Source organism: Sturnus vulgaris, chromosome 1 (genome assembly GCF_052056855.1).
Source record: "Sturnus vulgaris isolate bStuVul1 chromosome 1, bStuVul1.hap1, whole genome shotgun sequence".
In the NCBI taxonomy this organism is placed as follows: domain Eukaryota; kingdom Metazoa; phylum Chordata; class Aves; order Passeriformes; family Sturnidae; genus Sturnus; species Sturnus vulgaris.
The window spans coordinates 153,850,387-153,872,889 of NC_142243.1; the positions used below are offsets into that span (position 1 = coordinate 153,850,387).

The 22,503-nt window shown below is 42.1% G+C and overlaps 1 protein-coding gene across 13 annotated transcripts in view; it reads right to left on the reverse strand.

The window, feature by feature from the left end:
- The window catches only part of TSNARE1 (t-SNARE domain containing 1), a 451,500-nt gene that overhangs the window by 296,927 nt on the left and 132,070 nt on the right, over positions 1-22,503 (reverse strand). For all 13 annotated transcript variants that reach the window (XM_088179949.1, XM_088179899.1, XM_088179963.1 and 10 more), the window contains one exon: positions 5,578-5,655. In XM_088179949.1, coding sequence (XP_088036075.1) covers positions 5,578-5,655 — 78 coding nt within the window. The remainder of the gene's footprint in view (positions 1-5,577; positions 5,656-22,503) is intronic.

Consider the following 22,503-nt stretch of genomic DNA (forward strand, 5'->3'; position numbering starts at 1 on the left):
AATCCACATGCTGTCCAGTTCAAATACCAAATTTTGCATCAACTAAAAATACTTTTAGGCCCATCAACCCTTTGGAACAAAGCGGAGTGTGGTCCTTGGAGAATGGACAGCAAGCCAAGGTAAAGAAAGGACTTGTGTGGACTGAATTTGCAAGAACAAGTTAATGTCATGTGTACAATTCCAGAACAAAAACAGCAGCTACAGCACCCATGAACCTTTCTAACCTGATCTGCAAAAATAAGAACAATTCAAAGAGAGTTTTACTGCCGCCTACTTTGGAGAAGATTGGAGTGGGAAGCAGTTTTCCTACTGAACAAAACAGTTGAAGACTTCACACCCATGCCATTTTACACTGAGGCAAACCCAGGAGCTGTCAGATTTGTTCAGCATTTTGGAAAACCTACAAAAAGGTGAAAATAATATGAGACATAAAAGCAAGAGGTGAGGAAAGTGTTTGTCAGTTAGATGAGAACGTGACCTGTGACTAAGTACTTATCCAATAATTTTACCTAATATTCCAATTCAAACATAGCATTTAGACAACTAAATAAATGTCAGTTGTCCCAAAATGACAAGATATGCACTCTGGAGGAGCCAAAGGCTACCATTTGATATAGCTCTTATCTGGAAAACAGCAGGACTAAGACTCCAGCATGAGCTTCCTGAATCTCAGGAAAGCCAAAAGTATCCTGGACTGCAGTGAAAGAGGAATGGCCAGAAGCTCAGTGGAGATGATTCTCCCTCTCTATTCTCCTCCCATGAGACCACACCTGGACTGCATCCAGCTCTGGGGCCCCCAACACATGAAGGATGTTGACCTGTTGGAGAAAATCCAGGTGACCATGGAGATGATCACAGGGCTGGAGCACCTCTGCTCTGAAGCCAGGCTGGGACAGCTGGGATTATGCAACCTGGAGAAGAGAAAGCTCCAGAGACAACTTAGAGCACCTTGCAGTGCCTAAAGGGGCTCCAAGAGAGATGAAGAGGGACTTAGGGTGAGGGCATGAAGTGACAGGACAAGAGGGAGAGGATTTACACTGATGGAGGACAGGCTCAGATTGGATATCAGGAAGAATTTCTTCCCTGTGAGGGTGGGGAGGCCCTGGCACAGGGTGCCCAGAGAAGCTGTGGCTGATCCAGCCTTGGAAGTGTCCAAGGCCAGGTAGGATGAAGCTTGGAGCACCCTGGTATAGTGGAAGGGGTCCCTGCCCCTGGCAGGGGGGAGGAACCAAGAAGTCTTAAAGGTCCTTTCCAACCCAAGCCATTCTATGATTCTATAATTAAATCTGAGCTTCTCTGAGCTACATTTAACTTGCTTTGACCAAGGATGAATTAGTCAAAATCTCTGCAGTTCCTGTGCTGGATTCACCAGTTGTGGTCATGTGAGCAGCAATTTGACCAGAGGAGCAAAACATCAAGGGATGTGTGAAGCCATTCTTAAAACAGGAATCTTACTTTCAGAGTCTTGCTCTTTTTGTTATTGAAAGGCACACCAGAGTCCTCCAGAATGAGCCACATTCACAAGGCATCAGTGATGTTGGAGCTGCACTGATTTACTACACTGAGAGCTTGGCCCCCAGCTGCCTGTGCCATTGCAATCCTTAAACCAATGGGGGATAAAAAACCATCCTGAGATGGCACTGGAGACTCTATCACACCTGAGAGACAGGAAAAAATCCTTTGCTCAGCCTTTAAGATTGAGGTAATGGGGCTGCACATGGCACCAACCTGTAATGGGCAGTCATTAATGAGTGAGGAGCAGGAATTAGAGAAGCAAGAGACCCATTAGAGAGTTCAGGTTCTCCATTTGGCCAGCACAGGTCTGATTCTTCCAGTATATCCTCCACTGATCAGACAAGATGCACTAGAGCAACTCCATTTAGGAGTGTCATTTATTGTACTTATTTATAAGGTACTTACTAAGAGGCAGCTGAAAGCTACACATGAAAAAAAAAATGCAGAGTCTTGATAAAAGTATAGATGAAAGAAAAAAAAGCCATAAATGAGACAAATTCAGGAAGTATTTGAGCTCCTTTTTGTGTCTTGATAGGAAAATCAACTAAATTAAACAAAACAAAACATGAAAGTTGCAAAAGTCAAAGGTGTCCCTGCCCACGGCAGGGGGTTGGAACAAGATGACCTTTAAGGTCCCTTCTAACCCAAACCATTCCATGACTTTATGATCCTATGAACCTTCCCCATTTTCAGCAGGGACAGCCCCAAAAGATTAAGAGAAAGAAAGCAGATGCAAGATTAGGAAAAGTCTCCCTCTACTCCTTCACACTTCTATAAGAAATGGCTTTAAAAAAGTCTATAAGCTCATGACCCAGCAGGAGAGTGATCCAGTAGCACATAAACAGAACCAGCTGTCCTGGATAAGATTTTCATTCAACAAATGAGGAAGATTTCCATTTTCATGGCAGAAAAAGGGAGCAGGAAGCATTTATAGGTGAGAATAATCACAATCAACTCAGCTATAAAATCCCCCTTAGTCAAGAAGTAAGTCCTGAAGTCCCCAAGAAGAATTTAAATCACCTCAAAGGCTCAGAACTCTGTAAAAAGAATAAGGACAGCAAAGAAGGGCAAAGCACACAGCATTTATTACTTCTGCAGTGTTACTCAGTAAGATTCAATGGTGCTTTAAAATCCTGGTACAAAGTTGACTTCTTGTTTCATTAAAAATAGCCTCAAGGACATAAAAAAGTATTGCTGAGATCGGCCACAACCTGGGATTTTTAGAATCTAAACAACAAAAGCATAACATGGCCAACTCCTGACAGCTTGGAACAGCCTGGCCAGGGAAGGGGTGAAGTCACAATTCCTGGGAGTATTCAAAAATAAAACAACAAGTCACTTCCCAAGGTTTAGTGGCCTTGGTGGCATTCAGTCAAAGCTTGGACTTGGACATCTTGGAGATCTTTTCCAACCTTAAACCATTCTATGACTCCATGATTCCATTCTCTTCAGCACCCCAAAAGGGACAAGGACATTTCAGGTCCACGGTTAGGTCTCCAAACAAAACAGGGACCCTGAAAAGCCCCAGAAAGAATGCAGCAAGCAAGGAAAAGGAGGGAGAGAGGAGCTGTGATCGGATTTATGCAATTTATAGATGTTCAACACACCATGGCCATGTCAAGAGGAGTAACCCCATCATCTGGTGAGCATCTGGAACACAGCTGCCTGTGCCTTGTTCAGCCACCTGCATGGTGCTACACAAACATCACTGACTTATTTTCCATGCTCCAAGTCAGAGCTTCCTGAGTTTCCTGAAGAGACTTTATGATACAGAAAGATTCGTGGACATTCTTCCTCATTTTCTAACCCTAAAAATTTCTTTACCTAAAGTGAATTAGCTCTGCCAAATCTTAGCAGTACACTCAGCAGCCTTCTCCTGGAAATCTCTAACCACTTTTTGGGAGAAAGACTATAAAAAATAAACTGAATGAAACTGATTTTGTCAGACCAAAAATAATACGAGTAGTGCACAGAGAAACAACAGGAGAGTATCTTATGGACATTTCTTAATCCTGAAAGCACTTTAAAAGGCATTATAGATTCATAGATTTTAAAAGCCAGAGAGAGCAATTTTGATTTTCCAATCTGATTTCCTCCCATAAAATTTTGTCCCATCACTCCCACATTGAGACTGTGGACTGCAGCTGGACTAAAGCATATCTTATAAAAAAGACATCTGAATCTTGATTTAAAGGTTCGTGGCAAAGCCAAATCCATCAAGCCCCCTCCATAAGCAGTTCTAATGGCTGGTTATCCTCACACAGAGGATTGAATTTGTCTAGCTTTAACTCCTATCTCCTGATCTCCTTCTGTGTGAGAACGATAGATTAACGAGCCCCTTGCTGTCTATTTGATGTCTTTCCTCCTAGAGAGGTACTTACACACCATGATTGAGTCCTCTTAGATGTTTCAAACAGAAATTTGGATGGCATGAATTTTAAAGTCTGATTTTCAGACGTCAAACGGTTTTGGCTTTTCTCTGCACCCTCTCAATTTTTGCAAAATAGTTTTAAGTGCAGGTATTGTCATTTTCTGCTTCACAGAGTACTCAATCCAAGCAACTCTTAAAAGGAAACACATCATCACCATGCTAAGAGGAGAAATAACAACAACAGAGGTTGTCAAACACGAATTGAAGGGGTTAAGGCAATTCTAACAAAGAATGGAAACAGAAATTGGGTTGTGGCATTTCGAAAGAGATGTGTCATTCACCTTTAGATTTTCTCAGGATAAACTCCACTGTGGCAGGAGTTGTGATTAAAGCAGGGGCACATCAAGTCAGCCCTAACCTGGCCATTCTGGACAAGAACAGCACACACAGACTCACGAGGAGGTTGCACAACTTCAGAATGAGCCCTCAGTTTGGAAACAGAAGTGCTACTACCACTCATCAGTGGCATTGTCAAATTAAAACGATTGGTGCTGAAGCAGCCAAAATTGGTGCTAATGCAGGTATTTGTGTATGTTATGGTGTGGTTGGTCACCCACTTACAAACCAAGAACCCGTGACCACAGCTGGGAGGTGCAAGCTCACCCAGTGGCCATAATCCCTTTTCTACATGGGATGTGTGTCACCAATACAAGGGCCACCAATCTCTTGTAGTTATAGAAAAATTGGTGCTTGAATTTTCCTGGCAGATGGAGCACACACAACTCATCAAAAGTAGAGACCACTACATTTTAGAAGTTTTTAATTCCCCTCCTTGTTCTAACAAGGATCCCTTGCTACAACGACCAGGGCTCCATCCCTGGGACACTCTGGGGAAAAATTACACAAATTAGGAGGCACTAAAATCTTTTCCTACACCTAGGCCAGGCCTCTCTGTCTCCCAAGATACAGAAAGAACAGACACAAAAGCTGTCCAGGTAATTCCAAAGCAATTTCAAGGTCTAATGTAAAATCAGCAGTGATAATTTCAGATCCCTGTCCAACACTGGTGTGTTTTAGAACTGGGGTACAATGGCATTACTTTCCACTCAGCAATGTTAGTTTAAATCTGTCTGCAAGATAAATTCCTCCAGCCTAACCCAACAAAACTGATGAGCCAGAGTTTTGTTTCCAAGCAGGGAGGACTCTGCATCTCTAGGGGCTGGGGAAATAAGAGTAGCAATAGCACCCCTGCCCAACCTACAGAGTGAAGAACAGCAGAGTTTTGCTGCTGGTGTTTTTCTAAGGGATATGGATGTTTTGCAAGCTCATGTGACAGGCTCTGAGCACAGTAGTGCTGCAACTTATTTGAAAACGAGCCTGGCTTGTTCCACCTTTCTGAGCTCTAGCTCTCTATTGTAACAGATGACACAATTAAAAATAGAAAAAGGATGTGGTCTCAGCAAGGATTGGAATATATCTGTGCCTGTTGGATGAAACATATGGTGGAATATTTTTGCATCTTATAAGGAGCTGTGTATTAGACGTGTGCTGCTGCTCGTGAGATGCAGCAGCAGAAAAGCTGCATTAATATTTGTTCCCTGACAAGAGGAGCTGCCAGGGGCCGTGCCCATGCACAGGAATCATCAGCAGGACAGCACAGAACTCACCAGGAAACCTTTCATTTTACGCACCATTGGAGTTAATTCGGAAGACGTTGGCTGAAGTCTCCTGAAAAAGTTCCTGCAGTTCGCTGGGATCAATCTGAGTGGCTGTGAAGATAAAAACAGGAAAAAAAAAAAAAAAAGTGTTAATACTGGACACCACCAATCACTTTGAAAGGGGGATGGTGCTTTGAAAGGGGATGTGGATTGCTCCTTGCTGCAGAAATTTAGCCCAGGTAGGATGGTCTGATGTAGCTTTACACAGAGCCTGGTCATGGAGCTTGCACTGCACTGACAAATCCAGCACCACCAGGACAGTGAAGATGCTGCTGCAACACAGTGGGTACAGCCCACATGGATTGAGATGGCATTTGTAGGGATTATCAGCAATAATTCCACCTCATTTACAAAGTGGGACTATCAGAAACCACAATGCCAAGTGATGGTCAGCCAGCACTTTCCAGAGCAGCTCCTGCCTGTGGAAAAGAGGAAGAAGCAGTGAGCAGAGGGCAGCTGCTCCGTGGGGCCAAAGTTTTGGGGGCAGGAGGGAGGTGGGAGCTCACTGGGACCTCCCCACATTCCTCTCCCAGCTCCCCAGGGAGGCTCCTCTTCTTCCTACTCCTTCCTGATAGCTCAAATGCAAGGGACAATGAGTCAGTGGCAGGAATTTCTACTGCTGGTGCCAAGAAAAATTCTCCCAACTTCATTCCCAAGGTACTCAAGGTTTAGCCAAGGTACTCAAATCTGCCCGACAAGGAGAACACTGAAGTGAGGGTTTAAACATTTTGGGGTTTCGGCTTTGGTGGAAGGTGGGGTGTGGTTTTTTGATTGGTTCATTTTTTGCTGTTGTTCTTTTTCCTCTTTTTTTTTTTTTTTTCTCTTCTTTCTGTTGTCATTTTGTTTGTTTATTTAGATTTTTTTTGTTTGTTTGTTTGGTTTTTTGTTTGGTTTGGGTTTTTTGTTTTTTTTTTTTTTTTTTGTTTTTTTTTTTTTTTTTTTTTTTTTTTTGTTGTTGTTGTTTTTGTTTTGTGTTTTTTGATTTGTTTTTTGTTTTGGTTAGTTTTTTCAGCTTCATTTCCCAACTTTAAAATCCCTGAAACTGTCCCCAACTTCTCCACAGTTTCATCATCTCCAGAGAAGGAATGATGTGGAGTTGGACTGAGCTATACTAGAGAATCACAGCATGGTTTGGGTTGGAAGGGACCTTAAAGATCATCCAGTTCCAACCCCCTGCTATGGACAGGGACACCTCCCACTATCCCAGGTTGCTCCAAGCCCCATCCAACCTGGCCTTGGACATTTCCAGGGATGGGGCAGCCACAGCTTCTCTGGGTAACCTGTGCCAGGGCCTCCCCACTCTGATGGGAAGAAATTCTTCCTAATATCCAATCTAAATCTACCTTTCTCCAGATTAACACTATTAATTATAGCTGTATTTTACAGAGAGAGGATACATCATGTAAATAAGTTTTTAGCAGGCATTTCAATTTTGATTGATCACAATCACCAGAGAAACACTCATTTGTAATGGTGTCTTTGTCACCAGTTTTATGGCAGCAGCTTTCCAGTACAATTTTTTTTTTTTTTTTATTCTGCCTTCCACCTGTGGCAGCTTTTGTGGGTTTTCCAGAAGCTGCTTTACCTGAAACTTCAGTCCTGCAGCACCCCAGGGCTTGTCCACCCAACAGAATCCAACATCCCCTGGTATTACCCAGCTGGTGAAGCATCTCAGACTCAGCAGGAGCTGAGATTTCTTCAAATTAGCAGATTAGAACTCTGACCTACTCTGCATCCCTTAACCAGATTTCCCCAAGCTGCTAAAACACCACACACCCAACCTGCACCTGGCAGAGCAGACAGACGAGGATGGAGCAAGGCAAAAATGAGGGAAATTGGGCAGAATGAGAAGTTTGCTGGATGCTCTGCTCAGGGTAGGGCTGAGGATGCATCTCCCAATGCTGGATGAGCAGATTTTCCACTGCTTCTCACACTCATTGAGATGGTTCAGCCCTGCAACAACTGTAAATAAAGCCATGGATCAGCCTGCCAGGATGACACAAATCCAGGGTATTAAGTGTTGTTTAATCCAAATGCACGGGGCCTCATTGCTAGAGATTTTCTCACTCTTCTCCTCCTGCAATTTCTCCTAAATCAGCTGTCCCAGACACTCCTTTCCTTTCTTCTATAGAGGAGGCTGCAGAAGGGCAGAAATTAGGGTGGGCTCCCTTGTCCCCCAGGAATTTCCCTTGTTAGTAACAAGGTCCAGCTCTCATTAAATCACTGGTGAAACAGCAGCACAGGATAAGATTTTTAGATCTTTACATACTGTGATTACCACCCCCATTTTAGTTGTTTTTTTTTTTTTCTTGGATTTTCAGGGTGCTAGCATGTTCCAGAGAAAACTGCTCTGCACATTTTGGGATAGAATTAATTTTGGATGGGTGAGGTGTTTTTTTAGAGGAGGGAGAGAGGGTTTGCTTAACTTCATTTCTCTTATTTCCTTAGAAACACTAAATTTGCCTCAACAGATTTTTATCCTGGCCCAGTGATCCTGAGTCCACATGGACTGAACAAAGCCTCAGGTGAACCACAAAGCAACCAAACCAAGGGTTGGGAACTCCCTCGAGAGCTCAGTTGTAATCACCCAGCTGGGAACAATCCTGCTTTAAAAAAAAACCCCAAATAATCCAGACTGCAGAGTTCAGTGTGCTCCCACATGGGGACACCCCTGCACAGCATCCAGCAGGTACCTCTGAGGAGTCATTTCAAATGCCAAAGCCACACCAAGAGTAAAGATGGAATATCCCAAACATTGCAAAAGGCAGGGGAAGCACCAATTTCACTGCATGGACTGTGCACACCTGAGAAGGAAACACAGAATAACACTGAGAGTCCAGAGCTGTTCCATGAAGTTAAAAACTACCTAAAAATTCAGGTGCTAATTTGGGAGGGTGAGATTTATTTATATTTATTGGTGAGAGACCAGTTTGCTCACTCTGTGCCACAATTCCCTAATTGGAAAGGGACAATGCATGTGGATTATACTGTGAAGTCATGGAAATAATTCATTTTTAAAGCCTCCACATATCCATTGTAGTTAAAATTATTTAAATGGAAGAGGACTGTGAGGTTATGAACTCCTCCTCAAAAGCGTCTCAGTCCACACCTATCTAACAGCACTCCCAATCACCCTCACATCTAAAAACAATGCAAATTAAATCTAAAAGCAAAACAAACCCAAAAAAACCACAAACAAACAAACAAACAAAACAACTACAAAAAACCACAAAACAAAACACAAAACAAACAAACAAAAAACCCCAAAAAACCAACCCCCCCAAAGAAAACAAAAACAAAAAAAAACCCCAACAAAACAAAACAAAAACAAACAAACAAAAAAAAGGCAAACAAACAAAAAAAACAGCAAGGCAAATGAAACCTTTGTCCAAAATTTCCAAACAATTACTTTCAAAATGCAATTCATGGAGAATGTTTTTTCTGAGAAAATTGGACTGTATCTGGCTTTCAGTTTCCCGCCCCTAGACTTTTATTTCATGTCACAGCATGCTGCCAGTTCCGGCTTTTATTTTGTTTTTATTTTGCAAAAGAAAAGAAAATAGTAACAAGAAGGCTGTTTTAACTACTCCAATTTCAAGCTTCAACACATCAAGCTGAGATGCTGTAACTATTCATGGAGGATGCAGCAGTTCAAGCAGACAAGAAGAACAATTTAAAAACAGCAGCAGAAAGCAAAGCAAAACTGCATCTGTACTACTGAGCCAAGGAAGAAAAACCAAGACTGAGAAGTAAAGTGGATGTGAAGTCTGATAAAAAATTAAACATCTTTGATTACATCAAGTGAATACTTAAACATTATGATTCCCCAGGAAGGATTAGGAGGTTTCTGATATGCATTAAACGATGTTATGCATTAAATACATGCCCTGACACACAGAGTTCAGGGCCACAGCTGGGAAAAAAATGACTTTTATTTACACTGTGGGTCCTCAGGGCCGTGAAGGCTTTGCAGTGGATGTGTTACAGAATCCCACATGTTAATGGATTCTCTTTTACTTCCTTAACTGAGATTTTCCACAAAACATTTTTACAGTTTCCATTTATTTTTCCCATTTATTTTTTCCAGGAAAATCCCCTTGGATCCCAGGACAGCCCAACTTCCTCTGCTATCAGCTCAACCTCCTCCCTGCCTAGCATACAGTGATGCTCTCCTATATTTATTGCTGTTATATTTATTTTTATTAATAGAAATCATAGAATTTTGGGGGTGGGAAGGGACCTTAAATATCATCTGTTCCTGCCACCATGGGCAGGGACATTTTCCACCAGATCAGGTCACTCAAACCCCATCAACCACTTCCTAAACCAGCAGCAGCAGCAGCTAACAATGGCATTTCTGATATTTGTCTATTTAATTCTTCTTTCCTTTGCCTGAAAAGCCCCACAGGCACCCAGGTAAATACAACAGATTAAAAGAAAAAAAAAAAAAAAAAAAAAGAGCTTTTCAATACCTGCTCTGCCAAAGCAAAGTGTCAATGCACACTCTGCAGGGAGAGACCTGAGCTGTGAGTGGGACCTCGAGGAACTTTGTGACTTGGGTGTGGAGTTTTATCCCAGAAATTGCTTCCTCTGGGCAAAAATCTGTGAGGCTGCAGCAAGTTTAAATCCAGCCATGCAACATCACCTTACACCCATCTGCTATGCAGGGGTGGCAACTTAGACCTCTGTGTTACCTGTCACACTCTGGATCAACACAGAAAAGGAGAAAGAAAAAAAAAAAAAAAGGAAAGAAAAAGGAAACTGAAACCTGAATCTTAGAAACACTTAGGTTGGAAAAAAACCTTTCTTTGAATTTTGAATTCATCCATTAGCCAAGCACTGCCAAATCCACCACTAAACCTTGTACCACATCTACACATCTTCCAAATATCTCCAGGGATGGTGACTCAGTCACTTCCCCTGACACCCTGTTCCCATGGCTGATGACCCTTTCATTGAAGAAATTGTTCCTAATATCCAGTACAAACCTCACCTGGTGAATCTTGAGGCCATTTCCTATTTTTTTACCATTTCTTACTTGGGAGAAGTGACAGACCCCAGCCTGGCTGCAATCTCCCTTCAGGGAGTTGTAAAGAGTGGTTGAGAAGTCTAAAAATCCATGCAAGGCTTACACGTGATTTTTGCAACCCCTGTTTCAGGGAACACTCAGAGTGCATCATTTTCCACGATTCAGAGCAATTATAATCTTTAATTCATCAAAATTCTGGCTACAGGAGACAACTCTGGATGAGGACTGGCCAGTGGAGGGATGTGGTGTCTGTGCTTGGAGCAAAATAGAACCCAAGGACTCATGGGTTTCTTCCTCCAGTCCTGCTCAGGAAGGAGAAAATAATTCTGCTGCACCTGGGCACTCCTGGGGCTCTCATGTGCTGGGACAGGCAACAGCTCCAAGCTCCAGCAGCTTTGGTAGGGAAGGAGAAATCCCAGCAGGAATTTCTTTCAGTTCCTCTTCAAGACAAGCTAAATACACTGCCTGACCAGGCTTATAAGGTCTTGTCTCGAGTGATCTGGATGAAATTAATGTCCAAAGGGACATTAATGGAGGTCCAGGACAACACACATGGTAAAGGAATCTACAGGAGTTTAATGTTAATGAAAGGCACCCGTGTTTGCCACGTTAATCTTCCTTTCCTATTAATTATTTCACACTAATTTGAAGCTCCTAATGGCTTTTCTGCAGCCAGGTGAAGTCAATTCCCTTCCTGAACTCAATTTTGCAGCTAACTCAAAATAAAAGTTGCAAAGAAGAAGCAGCAGTAATTAAAGTAACTCCAGTAAAATGGGGTAAAATACAAAAACTGGGACAAGAATTTGATCTTTCTACTTACAATACCTAACATGGCTGCAGAAAAGCAACTCAGCACTTCAAATTGCCATGGATTTATCCCCAAAGCACCACCAAGAATTACAGCTGTGGTCTGTTAAAGTCACAGATTTCCTGCAGCTTCTCTCCTTTGAAAGCTTTAACTGAAGTTACAGCATCACCCTTTGCCAAAGAAACTCTCCAGAAAGTCACTTGGTCTCCAAACTCCTCTTTTGTACCATGAAACACCTGCAAGGAGTAAAAACACAGGCAGGAAACAACCTGCTCACTCTGATTTCAAACCATCCACCCCAAATCCTCAGTTTACCAGCACAGATTAAACCACACCACACCCAGCTCTGTGGTTTAACCCTTTCCCAACCCAGCTGAGTGGATGAGTGTCACCCATCCAGAACCTTGTTCCTCCTCCAGGAGCACTCGAGCCATTTCAAAGCTTCAATTCCCCCCTTTCCATAGCATAATCCAAGAGAATAATTCCTCACTGAGGACTGAGACCCACAATGAAAGCAATGTGTCTCTGGCACTGGGAAATGAACTCAAGGGAGACAAAGAGATTGATTTTTGCTGCTGGACAGAGAGGAAAAGATATTTGCTCTGAAGAAAAAATAGTAAATTGATGTCTTTTAGTTTTTCCACAACAGTTGTCATGAAAGTGGAAAGGTGGAAGAAGGTGAAGGAAGCCAAGGACAAGAAAGAGTAAAGAGAAAGAAGCAGATCATCATGTGAGGAAGAAAATGCTAAAGAAAACAAGCAAGAAAGAAGTGGTGGAGACACAGACACCTACACCCACCCCAGACAAACCCTTCAGTCCCCAGTACTCAACAGCTTCCCAGGGTGCTCCTCCCTGTGGATTCTCTGGTGTCTGATCCCATGTTCCACACAGCCCTTTGTCCCTTCCACTGCCTTCCCCTTTCATATAAACCACAGGAACCTTCATCCTCCTCATCACCTCTGCCCTCCTGTTGAAACTGGTCAAAAAAAGCTGCAACAAACACCAGGACAGAAAGGATTGCCCAAGGACGTGTTTGAACAAAGTTCCTTTCCTCAAAACAACGAGCTTAAAATAGAAAAGGAAATGTTAGAGAATGAAAGAAGCAGCATCATGTGTAATGTGAAGTTGCTCCTGGTGTGCAAGCTTGGGAGGTTTTATTTCCTGCTGATGAAATTTGAGTGAAATAAGTGATAAAGGGAAATGTGAGCAAAAATCACACTCATCAGGAAATGTGATTTTCATCAGTGTTGGAAAATGTGGGGTTGTTTCTCATGGAAAAGCTCTGAGGGTCTTTGTTACAGATTTCTCCAAAAGGCCTGGGTCTCTTCAGCATGACCACAGCACTAAGAGTGGGCACCTATGGAATTACAGGTGTAAAAATTGGGATGAAGCTGGTATTTGCACCAATCCTCCCTCAAACCCCTCCTCACACAGCAGGGTCAGTGTGCTCAAGAACTCAATTTCCTATGGGTTAACTGAAGGTCTCTGTTTGCATTAACACTTATAAACTCCTGTTCTGTTTTTTTTTCCTTTTTTAATCATGTTCCTAATTTGTCCAAGTTCTCATCAGTGTACAAAATACATTTTTCGTGGTTTTAGAAATGAAGCTTTACCAGAAGGTAAAATTATTTATCCCACTCATCTAAAAGGGAGGTGTGTTAGGGAGTAAAGTACCTGCTTTCTCCTCCTCTCCCTAAGGGAGAACCAACAATCATAGAATTTATTGAGTTAGAAGAGACCTACAAGGATAATTGAAGTCCAACTGCTGGCCCTGAAGAGGACAATCCCAAGAATTACATGATGTGTCTGAGAGCATTGTCCAAAAGCTTCTTCACCTCAGACAGGCTTGGTGCTGTGACCACTGCCCTGAGAAACTGTTCCAGTGCCAACCACACTGGGTGAAGAACCTTTTCCTAATATCCTAATACATGACACCATTCCAGGCCATTCCCTCAGGTCCTGTCACAGGTCAGAGAGGAGAGATCAGTGCCTGCCCCTCCTCTTCAGCCTTCCCCTGCACAAGGACATTGCTCCCACCTTACTTCCCCACCAGATAAACTCCCAGAAAAATTACCGAGAAAATGAAAGTAAAACCAACACATCTGCTTTCACAGAACAGATTTTGCTTTTTCTTTGAAAGTTCTACCACAGCTACAGCAATTTGACCAGAGGAGACAGAGGTTTCATAATCTCTAACCCAAATTCAGCTCAGAGCCTAAATTCAATGAGTGGGTAAGACCAAGGAGGCAAAGCAGGCAAGGAGAATCATTTCAGGTTGGCAAGGACCCCATCTAAGGTCCCATTTTTATCTTGGGCTCTCTGAAATAGTTTCAATACATAAACTTTTTCCAAGCCTCTAAATTTATGCTTAATAAACATGTTCCCAGAGAAGTAAGTGCATGGTGTCCCCAGAACAAATGCTCCTGGTAGAGCTTGTAAGTTTTAAATGGAGCACAGCACGATTCTGTCTTGGAAAAGCTAAGCAAATAAAACACAAAAGAAGCCTTGAATATAGATACAATACATGTTTCTGAGAGAAATAATAAATACAGTGCCTAGGAAAATCTAGGAAGCCAAGGGAAAATGCTATTCAGGCAAAAGTTTCCTATGTAGGTGAGGACTAGGGAAGTGGGACTAAAACATCAGCTTGGCAAGTGTCTGTGCCCTGGTGGGACATGAAGCACTGCAAGGGACAGTCCAGACATGGAGAATTATCCCTTATGAAATTCAAGAAGTTAAAGCAGTAAAAGCAGTAATTAGCAGTAAAAGTCAACTTCAGAGAAAGTTAAAAAGATACAGAATTTAGAAACTCTGTCCTCCACAACCTAGCTGAGCAAAAAAGGATGCACACAACTCCTGCACTTCCATTTAAATCAGTCAAGAGGTGATTTTTGTCCTGAGCCAACTGGAAGGAGCATTAAACCCAGGAGTGCTTTGCCATATTCCCATCCTCCTCATGAGGGAAACCACCCCATGGTATTCCAAACACAGCACCAAGTCCTCAGCCACAAAAATACAAATCTCTGTGTGCTCAAGAGGTGGTTCAAAGAGAAAAGGAAACATCAGGAAATGTTGGGAAACATTAGAGACTGATGAGGCACTGGCACAAGTTGCCAAGAGAAGCTGCGGATGTGTCAGCCATGGAAATGGTCAAGAAAATGTTGGATGGGACCCTGAGCAACCTGGTCTACTGGAAGGTGGGTTGGAACAAGATGATTTTGAAGGTCCCATCCAACCCAAACCATTCAGTGGTTCTATGACTAATTATCTTTTTACAGTGCAATCAATATTCAATCAGATCTCCTTTGCATTATTTCTGGTTAAGATGTTTTCCTTGGCTTTAGTTCCCATCTTTAGCATATATGCTAATAACAAACTGCTGAAGAAGAAAGGAAAAGACTCTCTAGTGAAGAGAACCTCACCTGGTGTGTCCAGGACAGCACAGACAGTGCCAGAATCAGCTCATGTAGGAATGTGGCCAAGGAAATCCGCAACTCTGTTAAAATCATAGAAATCATAGAATGGTTTGGGTTGGAAGGGACCTTAAAGATCATCCAGTTCCAACCCCTTGCCATGGCCAGAGAAATGTGTCAACAGCTCATCTTCAGCTCTGCCAAACCACTTTGGGTCCATGTCCCTGAGGGCACATCTCCAACTTCCTCACAGAAGAATTAGTCAAAAACAGCCTCCCAAACCCACCCACGTGCTATTAAGGAAATAAAGGGAAATATCCAAACTCTCCACCAAGAGAAGAAGCTGTTCCTAGAGCCAACCCTGAGACAAAGAGAGTGCACTCACTTCTGGTCAAGAGGAGAGGCTCCTTCTTGGGGAGCATTACATTTTCCATGTGCCCAGATGTGAGCAATCAGCGGCCCTGTCCAAATTCACTCCAGTTCTGGAGGAGAATGCAAGTGAACAGCAAATCCACGACCAGAATCCTGGGAAATCAGCAAGTACAGTCTTGACAAGGAGCAGAGAAATCCCAGAGAGGATCAGAAACAGCACAAGAGAAAGGTGTTGGCATCAGGTGTCACCCTGAAGCTGAGCTCCTCTGCTGTAAAAGCCAGGTGAGATGAAGCAGAGATGCTGCTTCCAACTCACGATGGGGAGGAAAACACCCAACAAAAGTCAAGAAAAAGTCCCAACCAACCAACAAACTTTGCTAAATTACTACCCTAAGAGCTTATTTCATTTTATTCTTAACAAGTTCCCTACTTTTGAAAGACTGCTAGAAATATATCAGATTTTCTCCCAGCAGCGAGTGACAGTTTGTGCTTCTCACTCTTTTCTTCTCAAGATTGTTAAAAATTTTGGACGGGAACATCAGCCTTCAGTACAAAACCTGATATCCTCTACATCTGCATTTTGATATCCTCTACATCTGCATTTATGCTTCCAGGAAAACCTGTTCTCCTCCTATGCTCCTGTTTAGGCAGCAGTGAAAAAAACTAAAAGAAAAAAACAAAAAAAACAAACAAACAAACAAACAAACAAACAAACAAACAAAAAAAAAAACCAAAAAAACAAAAAAAAAAAAAAAAAACACCAACCAAACAAAACTACAAAACTCAACCAGCATGGGAAAAAACCCAAACAAACAAACTGCTTTCTAATTTCTACAAGAAAAAACAGCAGTTCTTGTTGATTTAGTAGAAGGAAATGTCAAAGAGTCACCAGGCTGTTACTAAAATAAAGAGCCCATCACTTCATGGGGGCAACACAATGGCTAAAAAGGATTTGAAGGTCAGGTGAGGTTGGCAGCCCATGGGAAAGGAGCTGGTGGGGTCCTCAGCCCTGTTTCACCTCTGAAAAATGAACAAAGTAATGTAGAGAACTCCCACTATCACCACAGGAATCCACACAGGCTGCAGTGCTCTTCTCCAGACGGGAGAATTAGGGGAAAAGTTGATTTTCCGTGATGGTTAAATGCAAAATAGACTTCAGAATTTAAGTAAGATTTTATGAAGAATAAATGCAGAGCAGAGCTGGGCAGTGGATTTAGAAGCTGCTAATTCTGGCGGTGTGGAAATTTTGGTATTGGTTGGACAGTTTTACAATTAAGAGTTTTTCTCCATTTTTAAGCAACGAGGAGACAAACTTTAAAAGGTTTTGCATAATCTGATGTGTTACCAAGACACAGTTAAGTCACTTTTAAATGGAAAAAAAAAAAAACCCACAACTTTTTTCTGTTTGTTTGTTTGTTTGTTTTGTTTGGTTTGGTTTGGGTTTTTTGTTTAATTTTTTGCTGGTAGTGGATTATGATAGCTTTAAAAGGACAATTCAGTTTTGATTGAAATAAATCAATGTACTGGAAAATACCAATTAATTTTTGAAATTTCCCTATCAAATCCTATTGCTTCTTGCTTTCCAACATGGAAAGTCTAATCATGTTCCCTCCTTCATGCTCCAAAGCAGTGGCAAAAACAAACATTAAGGCAGTGTCTGCCTGTATTTTTAAAAGAATACCTTAGTCATTAAAAAAAAAAAAAAAAAAGCAATTTAAGGTATTTGACAGTTTGTTTTATTTTTTTAATATTGATATTGTACGAGGATATAAATAAAACCTGAGTGAAAGCAAGTTTTGCTTGTACTGCCATATTCCTGGGATAGTCTGCAGTCCTGTGTTAATGCAAACACAAACAACAGCACCAACAAGATGTGAAAATGTAAAGGAATTGACTGGAAAAGCAAAGTAGAAATGATTAATCTTACATTTACTGCTCGAGCTGTTGGGACTGTAACATGAAAACAGCCAGCAAAAAAGATGAAGAATCCAAATATTTTTCAAATACCGTTATTTATAAATGTATTGCTGATATAAATCACAAAACACTGTTTTTATTTTTACACTGCCACTTAATCAGCCTCTCTTCTGGTCTTATTAATGAACTCAGCACTAATTGCTTTAGAAAATATCTTTGTAAAGATTCAAGCTATTAATGACAAGATGGAGACTATTTTATTTTTTTTCCGATTAAGTCCACGTGGTGCAAGTAAGAGGTAGCAGAAAAAACAGCCCTATGAATAAAAGAGAGAAACCCTAGAACATATTACCTTGCCAAAGCTTTCCAGCTGAACAAACACATCCCATTGGGATGGGACACTATGAATGCTCCATCCCTAGAAGTGTCCAGGGCCAGGTTGGATGGGGCTTGGAGCAACCTGGGACAGTGGAAGGTGTCCCTGCCCATGGCAGGGTGTGGAACTGGGTGATTTAAGTTCCTTTCCAACCCAAATCATTCCATGGAAATGGATATTTCCACACTCCTTGTAAATGTCATGCTGGACCCTCAAGTTTGTTCCAGAGTCAACACTTGCTGCAGCACGAGGCTGTAGAATTTCGAGTGTGGAAAATGTCTTTTCTTCTCATTTCCTTCCTCTTCACAACTTCCTTCATAACTAAAATTCCAGGCCTTTTCAAGGACACAGAAGACAAATTCCTCCCACAGCAAGTAAAAACAAAACTCTCAGAGAGACCCTGCAGTGTCATTGAGACCTGCATGAAGAGTTTTCACAAACTAAAAGCCCCAGAGGAATGAAGTGAGATCTGGGATGACAGGACAGCAGAAATGACTGAAACAGAGACAAAGTGGATGCAATGGAAAATAGCAGTGGAGCAATGCAACAGCTGGCACCCATCTATGGGAAAAAGAAGTTTGTGTGTGGGTAAAGTGGTGAATGCTGGAGCAGATTTCCCAACTCAGAGTAAAAGTTCCAGCTGCTGCACACTCCTCTTCTGGAGAGCTTCAACTCTCCATCAAAGAAAAAAAAGCAGCAAGATAATTTATCAGACTTTAAAAAAAAAATAAATGAAAATGTAATACACCCCTTGCCATTTATTGGGAATCTTTATCTGTATGTTTAAATAAGAAAGCTATACTGCTAATTTATGCCCAACACTTTATATACCTTCTCTGCATTTACTGAATGGAGAAAGGAAAATTACTTTTGTTTGCTTAAGATTAACCATAATAGAAACCATCTGGCTTCAAGAATCAGGTCTTTTGGAAGAAATCATAAAACCTATACAGGGTTTTATAATCCATATGTACCAGACCCTATATGTCGTTCAGGAAGATGAAATGCCATCTGCCAGAGCTTCTGGAATTCTCCTGGGCTTGTTTCTGTGGGACATTTTATGCAGATCTGGTCACCCACAGCTTATGGAATCTGCAGCTGGTCAGCAGAGGTGGTAACAATGGCCATAAAATGTTCTGTTTCTTGTCACACAGCTACTGCTGTAGTTATTCCCTGGAAAGGAAAATATAGTAAGGAAAGCACAGGCTCAGCTGTCTCTCCCTGGGATTCACATGGACTAAATTTTGATTTCTCAGACCCTGAGCAAGTTACTGGTGAGCCCTTTTATTGTTCATCACAGTGAAATAGTCAATGGGGGGAAACATTGCAGAATTAGTCTTTCATTTTTTGTACCCAGAGGCACATTGACTCAGGAACAGACTGTCCCCATCCACCAAGGGAGGAGCAGAGGAGAACATCATCTTACTGCCATGTATTACATAGAAAAAAAAAAAAAAAATTGCTGTTTCACAGACAATTTCACAAACATTGGGTTGGAGGGGATGATAAAAATCATCTTCTTCCAACCCCCTGCCATGGGGCAGGGACACCTTCCACTATCCCAGGTTGTTCCAAGCTCCATCCAACCTGGCCTTGGACACTTCCAGCAGCCACAGCTTCTCTGGGCAACCTGTGCCAGTGCTTCAGCATCCTCACAATAAAGAATTTCTTACTCTAATCTAAAGCCATTCTCCCTATACACACCCTGATAAAAAGGAATCTCACTGAACTGTTCCTGTACAAGGAAACCTCTAACCCATCACAGCAACACAGCCCAAAAAGACAGAGCTAAAAAAATGAAATTCAAATAAAAGAGAAGTTCGCTAGATGTTTATGCAAAGCTCCAGAAGAAATGCAGTTTCTCCACATGTGATGTGATTTGGACAATAAACTTTATGCCCACACTCACACACAAAATAAAAGGACTGTATGGGTGTTAGAATTAATTAAACATTATTATTTTGCCTTCTCCACCTTTGTAAAGCACAAATATCCCTTCTTCATGGGTAAATCATCAGCTTTTACACTGCACTGGGGCTCAGCCCCCATGTTCAGGAGGGCTGATCCATCCTCGGGGTCAACTGTGCCTTCAGCTGCAAGACAAAAAGTGGCTTTTTTGCTCTTTAATCCAGCAGAACTTTGCTCTGTTTCTCATTCTCAACATGAGTCATTAAATATCTGCAGACCAGATTTTGCTCTTCATCTTAATTGGAAAGACTCTATTATGTACTTGAACGCAGACTTTCTCCCTTTCTTTCAAAATAAAACTGAGACATGGCTTGAAGTATTTGCCTAAAAAAAATAAATAAAAAATTCCACGGCACTGTGGTACTGATGAGTATGAGAAAGTGGAAGTGACAGGAAACTGATGAAGAAAAGGCTGAGTTAAATTTTTTAGACAACTGGTTTATTAGCTGAAGCATTCTGGTTTAGATCAACAGATACAAATGCCAATCCCAGTAAGCTGGTTTCAGCTTAAAGTTTTTATTTTTTCTTTCCTCCCTTTACCATATTTGAAGCAGCCCCTTACAAGCTTTCAAAGGGAAATGTTTTGACATTTTGAACTGAAATACTGTGTTCTCAAAGTTTGCCCATATTAAAAAACAAAACAAAACAAAACCCAAATAGCAAGAAAATTAAGGGGAAAAAAGAGGGTTTTCTTCAAATACTCCAGTTAATGCAACTCTCCTTTCTTTTATTTTTTTTTTAATTTGCACATAAGTTCTAAACATAATTAGCAGCCATAAGGAGAAAAAGCTTAAAAAGTAAATAAAAATCATTTACATCACCCCTCTGCATACCAGCACCACTGCTCATGAAGGGAAAAATGCATAAATGCATGTACAAGACATAGGAAGGAGGTGAAACCAAAATACATCTGAAAGGTTTTGGCTGCAAGAGCAAAGCTCAAGCAGATGTGCAACCTCCACAGGAAGTAATCCCTTAGTCTCTTTGGAAAACGTCAAGGATTCCCAAGGTAAATAATCATTTAGTGGTCAGGGAAGTCATTCTGTCAAAGAATCCAAGAAATTCCATTTTGAACTATTTCATGTCTCTTTTCCTCCCGTAGCTCTCTTCAAACACTTTTGCCAAGCACTACAGGAATTTTCTGACACTTATTCCATGACAAGTGACAAAACCACAGAATCACAGAATGGTTTGGGTTAGAAGGGGCCTTAAAGCTCATCCAGTTCCAACCTCCTGCCAGGGACAGGGACACCTTCCCTTATCCCAGGTTGCTCCAAGTCTCATCCAACCTGGCCTTGGACACTTCCAGGGATGGGGCAGCCACGACCCCTCTGAGCATGTTGCTGCAGCTGAGGTCAAAGCAAACCCTTCCCCACACCTATTCCCTATCAAATGCCCATAAAAGGGTTAACACTTGATTCCCAGCACACCTACAACCATTCCCTTCTGTGCACACCTCTATTAATAGTAAATGTGAACATGTGAGCAGGGTGTTGCCAGCAATGGCTCTCTGGATTTTTGTTGATGCTGAGATTGCAGTAAGAAAATGTAAAGTTCCAGCAGAAGGAACAGGACTGCTGCCAAATCCCTGCTCCACCATGTTCCCTTGTGCTGGTTTTGCATCCACCAGCATTAAATGGTGGGGACAAAAGCCTCTGGCTGGGTCAGGGGACTCATTCACTCGTGAGCAATAATGGCCAGTTAATGAGGACCTATCTTGGATGTGATACCCCATCCCAGGAAGTTTTGGCTGTTTTATCCCTGGAAGTGTTCACAGACAGCTGCATGGGGCTCTGAGCAACCTGGTCTGGTGGAAGGAGTCCCTGTCAAAGGCAGGGATTGGAGCCAGATGATCTGTAAAGTCTCTTCCAATCCAATCTATTCTATGAGTCCTTTTACCTCCTTATCTTCATTCTCTCAGCCTCTCACTTGCTTTTCCCACCCACCAAGTTTGAAGTCAGCAGCATCTGCTGCCATGCAGAGCTCACAAAGCAGCTCAGGGAGACTGAGATGTGTCACATTCCTTGGTGAAAAAGGGAAAAACTCCTTCCTTGCTGCTTCTTAGGAAGAGAAGGTTGTAATTGAGGGGTTCCCAAAACTGCCTCCATCTCTGTTGCCAGGATGGTGCATCCCCAGGGCCTGTGTTCATCTACAGTAAACTCAGTCCATCCATCTGGTCCTGCTTGAGCAGAGACCTTGGATTTTATGAACCCCAGAGGTCCCTCCTGACCTTCCATCATTCTACAGTTCCTCAACAGACCATTCCTCTTCTTCCCTAAAATAAACAGTGATGAAGATTCAAGGAGCAGGAGTGCTATGATTTTCTAGTCAAAGGCTGGATTTGATGATCTCTGAGGTCTTCCCCAGCCTTGATGATTCTGTGATTCTTTCGTGGTCATATCCTGCCTTTCTTCCTCCCAAATCCCTGTTCAGGGGGGACTGGCATGGGCAGCAAAACAATCTGCAAGAAATGTGTTACACACATGCTCAAACAGGTAAAATGGAGCTTTTTAGAGGCAACCATTGATCCTTAAGAGGTCAGAAGTTTTCTCACACAAGTTTCCCATCACGTTGCAGCTTCCAGGTGTTATCCCTGCACCACCCCACTGGGCAACCACAAGAAAGATCATGTAGACTAGGTGGGACACATAGATCTACTGGGGAAGGAGATGCTTTGCAGGTCAAAATTTCCACTGCTGGACTTCACTGGATGAGTGAAGTAAAGGAGAGCATCAAGAAAACCACACTGGGTATGCAAAAGCCATGGCAGCCAATTCCTCCTGAAAACAGAAAATCTCTCCCATTGGACACAAAGAAAATATGTCTTGAAGCTCTTGAAGGCTTGTCAAGAAGATGGGGATCACCCCCAACACCCATCCAGTTAAAAAGGAGTTCACAGCCTGGTGAGAAAATTCAGCATCAGGTGATTCCCCAGAACAGGTGAAAACAGGAGCTTGGCAGCCTCGCTCCTTCTCATGTCCCACTCCCTGCGCTGTGCTAATTCCACACTTGAGAT